The 13,936-nt window shown below is 48.3% G+C and overlaps 4 protein-coding genes across 4 annotated transcripts; 3 read left to right on the top strand and 1 right to left on the bottom strand.

Annotated features, from left to right (window-relative positions):
- Positions 1–1,951: 1,951 nt before the first annotated feature.
- On the top strand, positions 1,952–3,193 carry N7532_001978 (VOC family protein; the record flags this gene model as incomplete). Its single annotated transcript, XM_056614472.1, has 3 exons — positions 1,952–1,963; positions 2,026–2,330; positions 2,680–3,193. The coding sequence occupies 3 exons, from the start codon at positions 1,952–1,954 to the stop codon at positions 3,191–3,193; spliced, it is 831 nt and encodes a 276-aa protein (XP_056479513.1).
- A 1,712-nt stretch (positions 3,194–4,905) lies between these two features.
- N7532_001977 (uncharacterized protein) lies at positions 4,906–5,754 on the top strand (the record flags this gene model as incomplete). Its single annotated transcript, XM_056614471.1, has 1 exon — positions 4,906–5,754. The coding sequence occupies one exon, from the start codon at positions 4,906–4,908 to the stop codon at positions 5,752–5,754; it is 849 nt and encodes a 282-aa protein (XP_056479512.1).
- Positions 5,755–8,058: 2,304 nt separating this feature from the next.
- N7532_001976 (oxidoreductase, short-chain dehydrogenase/reductase family) lies at positions 8,059–9,041 on the bottom strand (the record flags this gene model as incomplete). Its single annotated transcript, XM_056614470.1, has 2 exons — positions 8,059–8,906; positions 8,969–9,041. 2 exons carry the CDS (start codon positions 9,039–9,041, stop codon positions 8,059–8,061), a joined length of 921 nt encoding a protein of 306 aa, XP_056479511.1.
- A 4,473-nt stretch (positions 9,042–13,514) lies between these two features.
- Positions 13,515–13,934, top strand: N7532_001975 (uncharacterized protein; the record flags this gene model as incomplete). Its single annotated transcript, XM_056614469.1, has 2 exons — positions 13,515–13,562; positions 13,677–13,934. 2 exons carry the CDS (start codon positions 13,515–13,517, stop codon positions 13,932–13,934), a joined length of 306 nt encoding a protein of 101 aa, XP_056479510.1.
- Between the last annotated feature and the right edge of the window lie 2 nt (positions 13,935–13,936).

The following is a 13,936-nucleotide window of genomic DNA, read 5'->3' as shown; positions in this document are numbered from 1 at the left end:
CAACCTGGCTTATTCCTCTACAACCACATATGAATTATTATCATCCTGATCCCCCTACCCAGGTGTTCAAGGTAGAGGTTGAGTCAAAATCCCTACATATCCAACAGCAGCAGTATCCCCTAGCCCGGGATGCAGATGAATACCTCCCGTTTGATACATGGAAGTGGTGTCGGACACAGCTCCTGGATATTGGATTTGATCCCCTTGATCCACCGCCACGAGGTCCCCAATTGGATTATTTTAATCAACATTACTGGGTTGAACTACGAGAGCAAGCAGTGGCGGTGAATCTATGAGGCGACAGCAGTCGCGCACCGTGTCGCAGTCCCGGGATGCTGGTCTGTCGACGAGCTTGCAGTCCCACGACTGGCTGCCCCTGCAGCCTGCAGCAAACGGCAGTGCCGTGGTGCAGCGGTCGTCTACCATCCGGTCCGATCAATAAGCATCGTTTATCATACGCTTGCTTCCATTGTTGTATTTATTGTTTTGACGTTACTTGAACTTATGTATGCTGTCATCGGTCACCACAGTGAAAGTCGAAGACAGATTCCCCTTCGGTGACTCAAATATTCTTCCGCAGAACGTAACTTATTTCCTTTACAATTGGTGTGAATCTTACCGGAAATCCCAGTCCGGATTAGTCGGGTGTCGGGTACGAGACAAGAAACAACGCGAGTCTCCACGGAAATCTGTTTTCGACTCTCTCTGTAACCTGATGAAGCAATGTCCGTGGTCTATTGCGTGGTGCTTCCCAGTTTGGCTTAAGTGGCTATTACATATGATCCTTGGAAGGCCCACTTGCTAATTAGAAGTGCCAGCGGCACTCCCAGGTGCGTATGGAAGCCCCTCAAAATCCCTGAGAAGTTCCTGGTAGCCGTATGGGCACCGAAATCAGTGCAGATATTCCCAGCCATAATCCCATTCCAGTTTGCTCAGCCTGATCTCATCTTTGACTGTTGGCCCAACTAGTCTATTTGTTGAGATTCTCCCTTTCTTTGCCTTTCATGCGCTTCAGTCCCAGTTCCGGCGGGTCAGCGAAATATTTAAAAGCAGCCCCAAACGTTACGGGATGAGTCCAGCCCTCCCTTTTCACAAGCCCATCAATACTAGAAAAAAATCCTGGACATCGTTCCAACCCTCTGCGACAACAAGATGGCTTCTCGACATTTCTCAGGCAGAATTTCCACCTGCTGAGTAATTATCTCTGAGAATCCCCCGGATCGTCTACGGTTTCACATTGTGTCATTGTTGATGTTCCGCTTCAAAGTTGGAAACCGGTGCCAGGGCTGCTACCATATACAATGATCAGAGCAAGAAACAATATGCACCCATCCAAGAGAACTCCATCGCACCTGAAGATGTTTATCTTCAATACGGAACCCAGTAAGAATATTTATCGGCCCACAGCCCCGTACCAACACAAACCCAGGATAGCACCAATAACAATAGACACAGCCGGAGGCACCTTAAACCACGCATTTCCGGCACAGGAGATGTAGTGACAACCACCCACCATGGCTCTCTAGCAAGACTCCGTCCAGCGCTATTCTGGGATGTCAAATAACCCATCTCCCACAACCGGTAGACAGCCGTAAACACCAACCCCATTGCAGTAGCACCTTGGGACGAATCGTTCCCTTGGGAATGGCAGCTAAGCACCGGTCAGCACACACCGAGTGAGCGCTGATGCCTCGAACCTAAGTTAAGCGCCTTTAAGGCCGTGGCGTGATCTGATACCGTTAGACGTGGAATTCGCCGTCAAGGATTCCCCAGATTATAAAGTCGCCTTAACCCCCGCAAGGCTAACCAGAACACGAAAGTGACCAGCTGCCCAAGTGAACAACTATCCTATCTGCTGGTTCCAATCTCCTAGAACACAATAATTTCATAATTTTACCCTACGGCCGAGTATGCGGAAGACCAACCTTTGGCACGAACGATTCTCGCCACCATGTTCTTAGCCGTGGGTTCCAACTTGGCATTGCGATCGGCTTGCTAAACAGCGGTGCTACATTCCATTTGAAGCGCCGATCTCTTAATACGCCTATTCTTCTCCGCTCAGCGGGTACTGGGGGTCTCATCGTGACCGGCATGGCGGGAGTTTGCCTCATCGCTCGGATGTGGGGCCGAGAGGAGATCGACTGGAAAGATCGCAGTTGGCGCTTACGGTATAACTCCGGCCAGGTGGCTATTGATAACTGGAGTGAGCCAACTGCGGCTATTGGGGTGCTTGCCGTGGCTTCACGGGGATTGTCGGGATCAGGAGCAGGGAATTGGCGTGGGCTTGTTAGCGGTGCTGGTATTGGATCATTGGTTGGGTTTGGTTGGGTGTCTGTATAACACGTCTTTTGGCATCATAAATAGGGGGATTCCAAATCGGAGGCTGTTACGTGTACTTCTGTGGCTGGTATATCTCACCGTGGACCTAGGAACTGTGGAAAGAGATTTTGTGATGGCCCTTGCTGTAGTAAATCACGCGATTTCTCGTATCCCGTGAACCCCGCAACTAACCGGTTCTAGAAGGTAAAATATGAACGTGTCATCCAGACTCCATAGTGTCTTGATGCTCACTTCGTCTTACTCGAGAAACAGTAAGCTACAAGCATATTTGGACTAAGGCGCTATTCTTCCCCCGTCCTATATACTGTTCACATATTGCTTTTAGCACGCCACCACTAGCCTAATATCCGTCGGCAAACTCACCACCTGCCTCTGGTTCGACGGCCGGGCCGAAGAAGCCGCCGCGTTCTACACATCTATATTTAAGGACTCCAAAATCACCGGACGCCACTATTACACCGAAGCGGGCAAGGAGTTCCATGGCCGCGAGCCGGGCAGTCTCATGACCATCGAGTTTGAGCTCAACGATCAGAAGTTCGTCGGCCTTAATGGTGGGCCCAAATTCCTGTTCACCGCGGCAATCTCTATCATGGTCAATTGCAAGGATCAAAGCGAGATCGACTACTACTGGAATAAGCTCGGTGAGAGTGGAGATGAGAGCAAGAGGCAGTGCGGGTGGCTCGTGGACAAGTTCGGCCTGTCGTGGCAGATCATCCCTAACGAGCTCCACAGGATACTAGACAGTCCAGAGATAGAGAAGCGGGACCGTGCGTATACTGTCATGATGCATATGCAGAAGTTCGACGTGAACATGCTACGCAACGCTTTTGACGGGGATCGACTTACGCTCTAGTGGTTTATCCACTGGGATACGTTGGCGCCAAAAAAGCCCTACTGTTGAGCCACGTGTACCAACTTGGCCCTGGACGGCGCCGGTGCGATCTTTTCAAAGTTTTCTTGACGAGACGCGTTTTCTTGTTACGTGCTTCAGAGTAACATTTCCAGTCGTAGGGGTCCTTCGTTCTCGTATGTCTGCGGCGAAGACGACGAACCTCTTTGACGGCTGTCTTGCACTTGTCGTCAAAATCAGAGTTCGACCACGCTGATGGTTTTGCCCATGGGGTTGAGTCCTCAATTGCTGACTGGACAGCTTCCAGTAGTTCCTGGCATTGAGCCTCTATCTGCTGTGGGTCTGCCTGGGATAGACGCCTTGCCTGAAGATTTTCTTCGACCCTCTGGATGAGTTTCTTGTTGTCAGTCGCATTCCAATTTCTTCGCTTCTGCTGTATAGCGATTGATGTCTCAATGTCAAGCGCGGTTCAGATCGGGAAATGGTCGGATGAATGTTCAAACGTCATCCACCCTTTTGCACTGTATGATTCAGGCTGGCGAGACCCGATGTGATGGAGGTAAGATCAATCACCGACGACTGGTCGTTTCGAGACCAGTTAGGCTTGTCTCTTTCGGTTGTCAGCTCAAGACCCCACTCATCGATAATTTCTAGTGGCTGTGCTGCAACAGGCTTCGGAAGACACTCAAGCAGTTTATTCTCGCTTGGGACCTTGTTTCATGGGCAATGCTGTTTATCAGCAGAGAGCTTCTCCCAAACAGCGATAGGGTGCTTACCGAAGCTAGAAAAGCCGAGGAAATGGTGCTTGATTTGGCTCACTGGCCACAAATCCCACATAGTATTAGCAACACCAATGGAAGCTGTTGTCAAAGGCCGAAGCACATCGTCCATAGCTCTGGTGTACAGTGAAAATCAGTCTCTTGCCAGGGAAGCTGTGGTTGCCGAGCCGGACACCTGATTACAACGTGGTTGTGCTTAGCTAAAATCAGCTGGATGGTGCCAAGCCCTCCAGAATTAGATCAGAAAGAGAAATTGAATAAAATTTCACGAAGCAGAAAAAAATAAAGGATAAAGCGTGTGCCTTCGCATGCCAAGAGCTTGGCTTTAACACGAAGAGAGTCGCCAATAACAGGATTGCTGACCAGCCTGGTGATCTCTTTTCCCGTGTGGGGGCGGGATCCATCTCTCTAAGTAGAATATCGGCCCCGCGCGCCAAGAGCTTGGCTTTAATACGAAGAAAGTCGCCAATAGCAGGACTGCTGAACAGATTGTTGATCTCTTTCTCCCGAATGCCTTCCACTTCAGCAGCTCTTGTCCTTTTTGGAAAAGTTCCGTGTTGAATACCATAGGACTTTCGCCCACAACTGTCTTAGTAAATAGCACGAATTGGCAGAATATGTATATAATATTCTAACTTCGGTGAACTGAATATTGCGAGATCTGACCGCATGCTTAGACCTATAAGTTTTGACGCAGATCATCCAGCTCTGCGGAAATTTCTCTCAGACACTGTCCCTAGAAGAGGCTTAAGACCACCAGATACGAACTGCCAAGAGATCGGCAGTTACTGGTAGAGATTTAACAAGATTACTTTTTGATGAACACATCTGACTTGCCGTGCAGGGCTTGAAACAGAATATTACCCGGCCCCTAAAAAGGGCGAGGATTCCCCTGGCGAAGTACAACTGTTCTAGTCGTGCAATTTTCCGCTCATCATGTTCTTGAAGACACTCCTTCCCCTCCTGACTTTGATTTTCCAGCCTGCATTTGGAGCCTGGGCTGTCACACAATATGTCATTGTTCGCAACATCACCACGGGTCTGATACCAGACTATGTGGAATCTAGCACCGTCTTCCCTACGGCGTCTGTCTCTCCGATATCCACTTCGACAACCGTGGCGCATGAATATCTTTACCCTACGCAAAATGGCAACGGAGTTGCTACGATCAGTGTCACCACCAGTTACCTTATGCTCCCCACGGAACCAGCTGATCTCCCTGTCGTGACCGAATCACCAACCCCCACCGAAACCCATTCCATTAAGACAAACTATTACATCCCCGTGACCGTGTCCAATCCGGAATCCTGCACCATGACCGATTTCACCTATACAGATACTATCGGGATCAGCCTAAGCAGTGCGCTAGCTTCAGGTGCAACAGATACCAGACTGGCTCTGTTCGTCACGACCTATGAGTCTACCATCAGCACTAACCTCGGCGGACAGCCCGTCACGACCGCAGTGTGTGATGTGTATTTCAAATCCAATGCATTTCCCGTTGATGATTTTCGCGTTGAGGATGACCATTTGCTCTCTGAGTGTGTTGACCCTCGACGACATGTCTGCACTGAGCTGGGCCAAAATTCAGCTGCCACAGGATCTGGTGGGTGTGATGGGCCATACCCTCCCACGGCTGGTAGCAATCAGGCAACCCCAACGGATTATGACTCTGCCGCCCAACCGACGGAGACAGGGGGAGCAGGAAGCTGGAGGCGCCAAAGTGAATGGTGGGAATTGATAGTTCTTCCTAGTTTCACGGCAGTGTTGCTTCTGACAAACTGAGAAAATCAATCAAATGAAAGGCGATCCCCAGTACGGGGGCTTTCGGAGGAGAGATGAAATAGTTAACTTGTTGTCGGAGCAGCAGGGCCTGTGGGACCCTGAGGATTGATATTCCTGTATCTCCTACTTTTACAAAGCTGAGTTATGAAGTTCTCGAGCAAGGTGGCATCCGTAGAGACACAAAAGACTGATGAGGGAACGATGCCATACTGGGCATACGTAGGCGCTTAAATGAAAATCAATTCAAGCTCTGAAAATAGAATTCTTAAAACTGCTCAGGACATGCTGACATTTTTCCGCCTTACTAGCTGCGATAAAGTTCCTCTACAGTCAGACCTGCATGCCGAAAATGTCCCGCTACGCTTTCCTCCCTCACACCAGCCACGTCAATACACCTTTCGAGAAAGTTATCGAATCCTTGCTCGGGATTCTCTTCGTAGTACTGCCAATTACGCCGAATGAAGGCTTTTAGCTCAGCAAAAGAACTTCTCAATAGGATTCAAGTCAGGCGAATATGGAGGTAAATACATTAGCTTTACTCCGGCTTCGGAACACATCTTTTCTATCAGTCAGAATGATGGAAGAATGCGTTGTCCATGACTAGCACATACTTCGGCTCGGGTCACCTTCCGCAGTGCTGGAGAAGCTGCTCAATAAAATCCTCAAAAAGAGATGCATTAATCGAGCCTCGGAATACCCGAGAAAGAACAATACCATCTTGAGCATATGCAGGTAATATCTGATATCGCTGATCACGATGAAATTTGGACACTTGGACTGGCGCGGTACCTAGCGGAGACCAGCCCGTTCGCCTGAAGCCTATTCGTTTATCACAGCCTGACTCATCCACATGGACAAGATGGTACGACTGGAAATCGGAGATAAAGTGAAAATATTCATCGCGTAGGTCTTGATTGCGTTCTCGAGCCTGAACTCGGACAGTCTTTTTTGATCAGCCTTTAGACGCAAGAGCGCGGCTGATACTCGATGTTGCTGCTTAGACAGCGAATTCGTCCCAGACAAAAATCTCCATCTCATGGAGATAAGATTAGTCTTCTCGATCAGGTGCTCGCATAGAGTTTCCAGCATAACTGGTGTGACACTTCGTGGTCGACCTCCCTTATTAGGTGGGGCTTTGACGCTGCCAAAGATTCTTATATTGTGAAGGGCCATGGTCGAATTGATTCAATTGAGCGGTGCCAATATGCTGTTTATCTGAAGCTTAGAGAAGTTTAGAAATAGGGGGTGGCCAGCGGTGACTAAATATCCTGGGGAGTTGATAGATTACATCGCAGGCTTGGCCTGGGCAATAGATCGGGACCTGAACCGTTACAGAAAACACCAAAAACCACCAAACAGCTTCAGAAACAGGTATCTTTGACCAAGGCCCGCCTCAAACAACGATCAAGAAGCCTTCAAAGCCCGTTAAAATCCGAGCTTAAACAGGTGTTCAAAGGCTATGAAGGCTCTGCTGTGAAGGTATGATCTACTTTACAGGGTAGAAGGCCTGTCAATTAGGTAAAGAAGAAAGCACTAAGTCCCAAGTTGCTTCAAGACTGTTTCTTAGGGTTTCTATAACCCACTGTGACTCAATTTATATACAGTCTCTTCTCTCAAACAGGAAGGAGGGGAAAGCCCCACAAAAGAGGGGTAGAGAGAGGAATACGAGATTATGCAACTTATAACAAGGTTCCCCCCTGTGGAGTCCCTTCACCGCATCACTATCGAAAGGTTGATGATTAACCACGGAGGGGCTGCCGTTCTGCCAGGATCCTCAGGCTACCGCATAGCCCTGAGGCACAACCGACATAGAAATAGCCTCATGGCGGAAATATTATAACATCTTCATAGGGAAATACTTTTAAGGGAGGAAAACGCTACTCTTCGCGCTGCGCTTGAGAAAAAAAAGCAAAAATTCTGCTAAGTCCAGACGCCAGATACCAGAGGAAGGCAAATTACCCATTCAAGAGGTTCAGGCTTTAGCTGAGGAGCGAGAAACACCGGCGGAGGCTACACAGCACTCTGTGTGACGGGCTACGGCCGAATTGATTCAATTGAGCGGTGCCATCATGCTGTTTATCTGAAGCTTAAGGAAAGTAAACATACGGGGCATCTAACTAGCGGTGAACTAGGTACCCCAGAGGCTTGGCGATCACGTGGTGCACGGGCATAGCACCGGCCATATCCTGGGCTTCAGCCCGTTACACCCAGGATGGGATCGTTCTCTCGCGTGTCTTCCGCGGTTCTACAGATGCCAATGCAATGGATGCAAATGGGAACCCAACCACATAGCTTTAAGCTAGATCAGAACGCCCTTAGTGCCTCGTCAGTCCAATCCCACAAGCGCGCTGCTAGAGAATTGGCCCTCGCTGTCTTATCCAACTTCTTCTGTGCTAACTGTCCCACAGGCTCATAGTACATTCCGTTCTTAATTTTCTCACGAGATGTGGTGGCCGCCCACACTTGGTTGTAAGCCCCCTTGTCTGGCGTGAGAACCTTCCCTCGGCTCATCGCATATATGAGAGCCCTGGTAATATAACCAGAACCGGCCAACATATTTGTTGCTACCATTCCGGGGTGGACCGAGACAGAGATGATCTCCGGGTATCGGCGGGACAGCTCTCGCGCGTAGAGGAGGTTGGCAAGCTTGCTCTGTCCATATCGTCGCCATGGTCCGCCGAACCAGTAATGCTGGACTGTCTTGAGCTTGTCGAAGACAATACCTCCCTTAGGATGAATCATCCAAACGTCAGATGTGAGAATGACGATGCGAGCGTCATTGCCCTCCTTGGCACTTTCCTGTAGTAGCGGGAGGAATTTCCGGATGAGCAGCGCATGTCCGAGATGGTTCGTACCAAACTGGAGCTCGTATCCGTCCATTGTTAGGGAGGGCGGTTGAGCCACGATTCCGGCGTTACACATCAGGATATCCAGCTGTGTGGTCTGGGATATGAAGGCTTCGGCTGCTTCCCTGACCGATGAGAGGGAGGCGAGATCGCATTCTACGAATGTGACGTTGGTTTTGGAGCCGCTGTCACGAATCAGCGCGACGATTTTCTGTGCGCTCTGGGCACTACGTCCGCTTATGTAGATGTGCGCTGCGTCGTGATTCGCGAGATGGATGGCTGATGCGGCACCTAAACCCTTGGTTCCTGCTCCCAGTAAGTCTAGTCAGCAGGAATTGGAAAGAAGTCGAACCATTGTCGTTGCGTACCTCCGGTAATGAAGATGACCTTCCCAGCGAGATCTGGGACGTCCTTGTCTGGATTGAAATTTACGTTAGGCATGATATATGTATGGTTCACTATGAGTTGTGCTCTGAGAGGACGAGTTGGGGAGTGTCATAACCCAGGGTGAAGTGGACAAATGCTTCAACCAATGGAATCTCGAAAGAGAGTCTAAATTACTGTAAAGCCCCTTTTTTGGCAATTTATGGGGGGAAAGTGACTAATACAAAGCGATCGGCAATCTAGATAATCCGTCTCCGATCACTGGGTTTTGACAAATAGGTTATGTCAACTTCCGTATAGTATCCGACCAATTGGAGATATCAATGACTCTGTATTTCCATTACCCCTATTCACGCTTTTTAACGTAATTCACCACCGAGCTGACCGCACCACCGAGCTGACCGCTCACCCGCCCTCTTCCTATTTAATAGCGTATTTATCAACCAAAACGCCGTAATATTAATAAAACTATCTAACTGAACATTTATTTGACTTATGCCCTATCTCACCACATATAGAGCAGGTAAATCGACGCTTCTGTAGGGGTGCTGCTGTAGTTTGAACCGGTTGAACTGGGTTGGGCAGAACGGGCTGAACCAAAGGAATAGGCTGCTCAATAGGTTGTGAGAGCTCTTGGGCCTCTTGGACTGATAGGCCTGTGGGATGTGCTTCTCGTCTCTGCGTACGTGCCCTTTTTTGCTTCTTTTTCTCGTTCTCTGAGCGTAAATCCTGGATTTCCTTCGTGAGAATTATAAGCTCTTGACGGACGTTATGGAACCCTTTCTCTAGCTGGTCAATTGCTTGATATGCTCGAAGTGATGGGCTTTGCGACCGTCGACGAAGAAAAGCTTTGATTGATGAAGCTTGACGACGTGCTTGAATGCTTGCTTTTGGGGTTTTTGGGCTAAAAGCGCTAGATCGACTGCTTGGTCGGCTCCGAGGGGGTGTAGGTGTACGAAGCCGAATATTTAGCTTTGATATCACTCGGTTGGCATCTAATGGCACCAAACCAGCTGCTGCAAAGCTATTTTGAATCGTAAATGATTTAAATGTTTCAATGCGCGCGAGTGGATATGCTTCGAGGAAATCAAGCTTGTCGATATGGTTGATACCAAGACGCATCTGACGCTCGACGAGCTTACCGTACGCGCGTTTAAGCGATGCAAAACAACCAATATCAAGTAGTTGAAGTAGGTGTGATGAATGCGGTGGCATACAAATCGATATAATATTGTTTTGAGCACAGATTTCGTCGAATTGTGGTGTCAAATGACTACCGTGACCGTCAAGGATAAGAAGTCGATATCTGCCTTTTATGCGATTATTTGTCGCTGGAATAAAGCATTTTTGTAGCCATCGAAGCCCAATTTCATCTGTCGTCCACCCATTTGCGCTTACTTCAAAGCGCCAGTCTCCTGGAAGATTGTCGAACCAAGCATAATGGTATAGCTCAGCTTTAAAGATGATTGTTGGTGGAAGCGTCCACCCGCTTGCGTTGATTGATTCGATTACGGTAACCCACTCGCGATTTCCGGGCTGTAAAAGCGAGCGCCGACCGTAGTATTCCGCCCGCGTAATGACTTTTGCGGTCGCAGTAAGGCCCATCGCGAAGCCAGTCTCGTCAAAATTATAGATATCTTCGTCAACGATACCATATTGCTGAATTGTAGCTTGTACGGTGTCGAACCACTGCTGGATAACTCCTGGATCCTCTTGCGTTGCGCGTTGATAGTCGTATCGTCGTGAGAAGCGCGATTTTAGCTGCTCAGGATGCCGTTTAATAAATTTTGTAACCCAATTTGGGCCAACGACTTCGATATTAGTTGAACCGCGCTTCGCGAGTAGTAAATCAGCCATTTCTCGCACCGTCGACGGTCTAGGTGCTCCACCGCGAGTATCCATTGAGATAATCCACTTAAGAAGCGAACCCTCTTCGATTTCTGTCAATTTATGGCCATTGGCGCGAGATTCGGCGCGATTTAGGGTGCCGCGAAGTCGTGTTCGAAGCGTAGAGTATGGGACTGAATAAGTCCGTGCCAGTACACGAATTGGTGATTTATCTCCATTTTTAATAGCCTGAATAGCTAGGAGGATACGACCCTCTTGTTCAATGGAATTTCGGCTTGATCGAGAGCGATTTGGTGGCATGGTGGATGGTTAAACATAGAACGACGCGTCTGGACGCGAAAAAGTGGGTAAGCGGTCAGCTCGGTGGTGAATTACGTTAACGTAATCAACCACCGAACCGCGGATACCACCGAACCGCGGATTTTCAATCCAATTTCTATTCTCTGTGTTTAACGCGTCGAATCTTCATCACCACAATACAATATGCCTCTTTCTAAAGAGTCGCGTATTCAGATGGCTATTTCAGCCTATCAGAATGGTCAAATTAAATCAATTTTACGCGCTGCGCAGGTCTTTGCGATTCCTGAAAATACTCTACGCGATCGGCTTCATGGTTCAAAATCACGGACAGAACGACGCGCCAATGGTCATAGACTTACTGAATTCGAAGAGGAATTACTCTTAAAGCGATTATTGGAAGCAGATACGCGAGGATTTCCAATTCGACCTGAATTCCTACGTGGAATGGCTCAAACATTGCTTTGCAATCGATTACAAGATTCAACGGCAGCTCTCGGAATTAACTGGCCTTATAAGTTCGTTAAACGCCATCCTGAGCTACGTACGCGATATACAAGACGTATTACCTATCAGCGCGCAAAGCAGGAAGATCCGAAAGTTATAAAACCGTGGTTTGAGACTTTACAAGCGACCATTCAAGAGCACGGCATACACGAAGACGATATCTGGAATTTTGACGAGACTGGCTTTGCAATGGGACTCTGCTCTACTTCAAAAGTGATTACTGCAGTTGAGCGCAGCGAGCGACCGCGCAGAGTCATTCAAGGCAATCGCGAATGGGTCACAGTTATCGAGACAATCGGGTCAAAAGGCATACATCTACCGCCAGTCATTATATTAAAAGCAAGCTTTCAACAAGCTGCCTGATTTCAAGAACCTAAGCTTCCTCGAGACTGGTGGATTTCTACTAGTCAGAATGGCTGGACGACTGATGAAATAGGCCTTCTTTGGCTAAAAAATATCTTCGAACCGCTTTCTAAGCGCTATATGACTGGTGCAAAGCGCTTGCTTATTCTTGACGGCCATAGCAGTCATTTAACTGCTGAATTCGATGATTTCTGCAAGCAGAATGCAATAATCTGTCACTGCATGCCTGCTCATGCTTCGCATCTTCTTCAACCGCTTGATGTGGGTGTCTTTAGCCCGCTTAAAGGGGCGTACGGAAAGCTTCTTGAACATCGTATGAAAGTCGGCAACAATCATATCGATAAAGAAGACTTTTTATCGCTATACCCCGATGCACACGCTAAAGTATTTACTTTAGAGAAGATTTGCAGCGGTTTTAAAGGGGCAGGGCTCAAGCCATTCAATCCAGAGCATGTTCTCTCAAAACTTACCTTCCGGCTACGTACGCCTACACCTGCACCATCACTAGTTGAAGGCTCGATTTCCTCTGCTTTTCAGACTCCACAGAATACTCGCCAGCTAGATCGGAAAGTCCGAAACCTGCAGAACAGCCTTAATAAAAAACGGCAGCTTTCTAGCAGTCCTATTGCTCATATTCAACATCTTGAGAAAGCTGCGCAAATGGCGATGCAAACCCAACTGCTTTTAGAGCAAGAAATCAAGGCTTTACGGGCTGAAAACGGGCGACAACGTCAAAGAAAGGCAAAAAAGCGTGGTAAACTAGGTAATGATCGCCTTCTTAATGTACAGGAAGGTCAAAATCGGATTCAGCAGCATGATACGCAGCTTAATGAGCAACCTGAAGAATCTACTCCCGTGCCTCGCCGACGAGCTCCGCAGCGCTGCAGTGGCTGTGGAACAGTGGGACATACGATTCGAAATTGCCCTAGTAAATAGCTATTTTTTATGTATTTAATTAGTCAATTCTAATGGTGTTGGTGGTTTAAAAGCTTCAAAAAGTGGTGGCTATAGCAGAGAATCCGCGGTTCGGTGGTATCCGCGGTTCGGTGGTTGATTACGTTATGGTCCAATATAGTTACATAAGCAATGCCGTCGGATCATCCATAGACCAGGTTTCATGCAGTATTCGTAAGGTAATGCCGACATATGGCTAAGATTTTGGTAAAATGAACGCTTAAACTGGCGTCGAGTGTTGCCGTTGTGGGCGTTCGATTTACCGTCACTTAGCGTTGTGGTGTAATTTCAGTCGTGGTTCACGTTGCAATGATTGTTCTTCTTTCAGAGATTGGGAATATGATCCATCTTATGAACTGTATCAGCAAAAACACTGTGCATTTTGAATATAGTATAGTGAGTATTTTCCTGGCAGATGGCGGTCTTGGCATTCCCGCGCGCCAAGACATTTGATCCCTCGCACTGAGACGTCATCGCATCCACAACTGCGCAACCCCTTCCTCAAGAACCAACTGACCAACTGGATATTAGCGTCTGCCCTCACCTCTCAAGCAAGACAGGATGCAAGTCGCAGAGATCTTGTCAGATATCACCTCTCTGCGCGTGTGTGTAAGTATTCAGTTCTACCTGCGATCTTCGCGCCCCACCGTGACCCGCGATAGGGTCTCAGTCTCGCGTCCTTGCGCTGGTCTCCCACAAATGGAATAATCTAATCTGCCATAGGGTCACCATGAGGCTCTAGCTTTGGTCAACGTGCACCGAACCGATTTTGACACTCCTGTTCGTTCGGGAAGCATATCCGCACCAAATGACTCGGCTGTCGCTAGCGAACCATCACAAACCAACAAAGACCTAGAACGGGCGAAGGAGCTGGTCGAGCTTCACTACGAGGTCAAATCACGACATATCGATGGCCAGGTGGATCCTGCACTACAGCAAGCACGCGCAGACGTCAACAAGGTCCTGAGGGAACTCTCATAGAC

The sequence above is a fragment of the Penicillium argentinense genome (assembly GCF_028826775.1).
Source record: "Penicillium argentinense strain IBT 30761 chromosome Unknown utg000002l_segment0_segment0, whole genome shotgun sequence".
Taxonomy (NCBI): domain Eukaryota; kingdom Fungi; phylum Ascomycota; class Eurotiomycetes; order Eurotiales; family Aspergillaceae; genus Penicillium; species Penicillium argentinense.
This window is presented reverse-complemented; position numbering and strand designations above follow the sequence as displayed.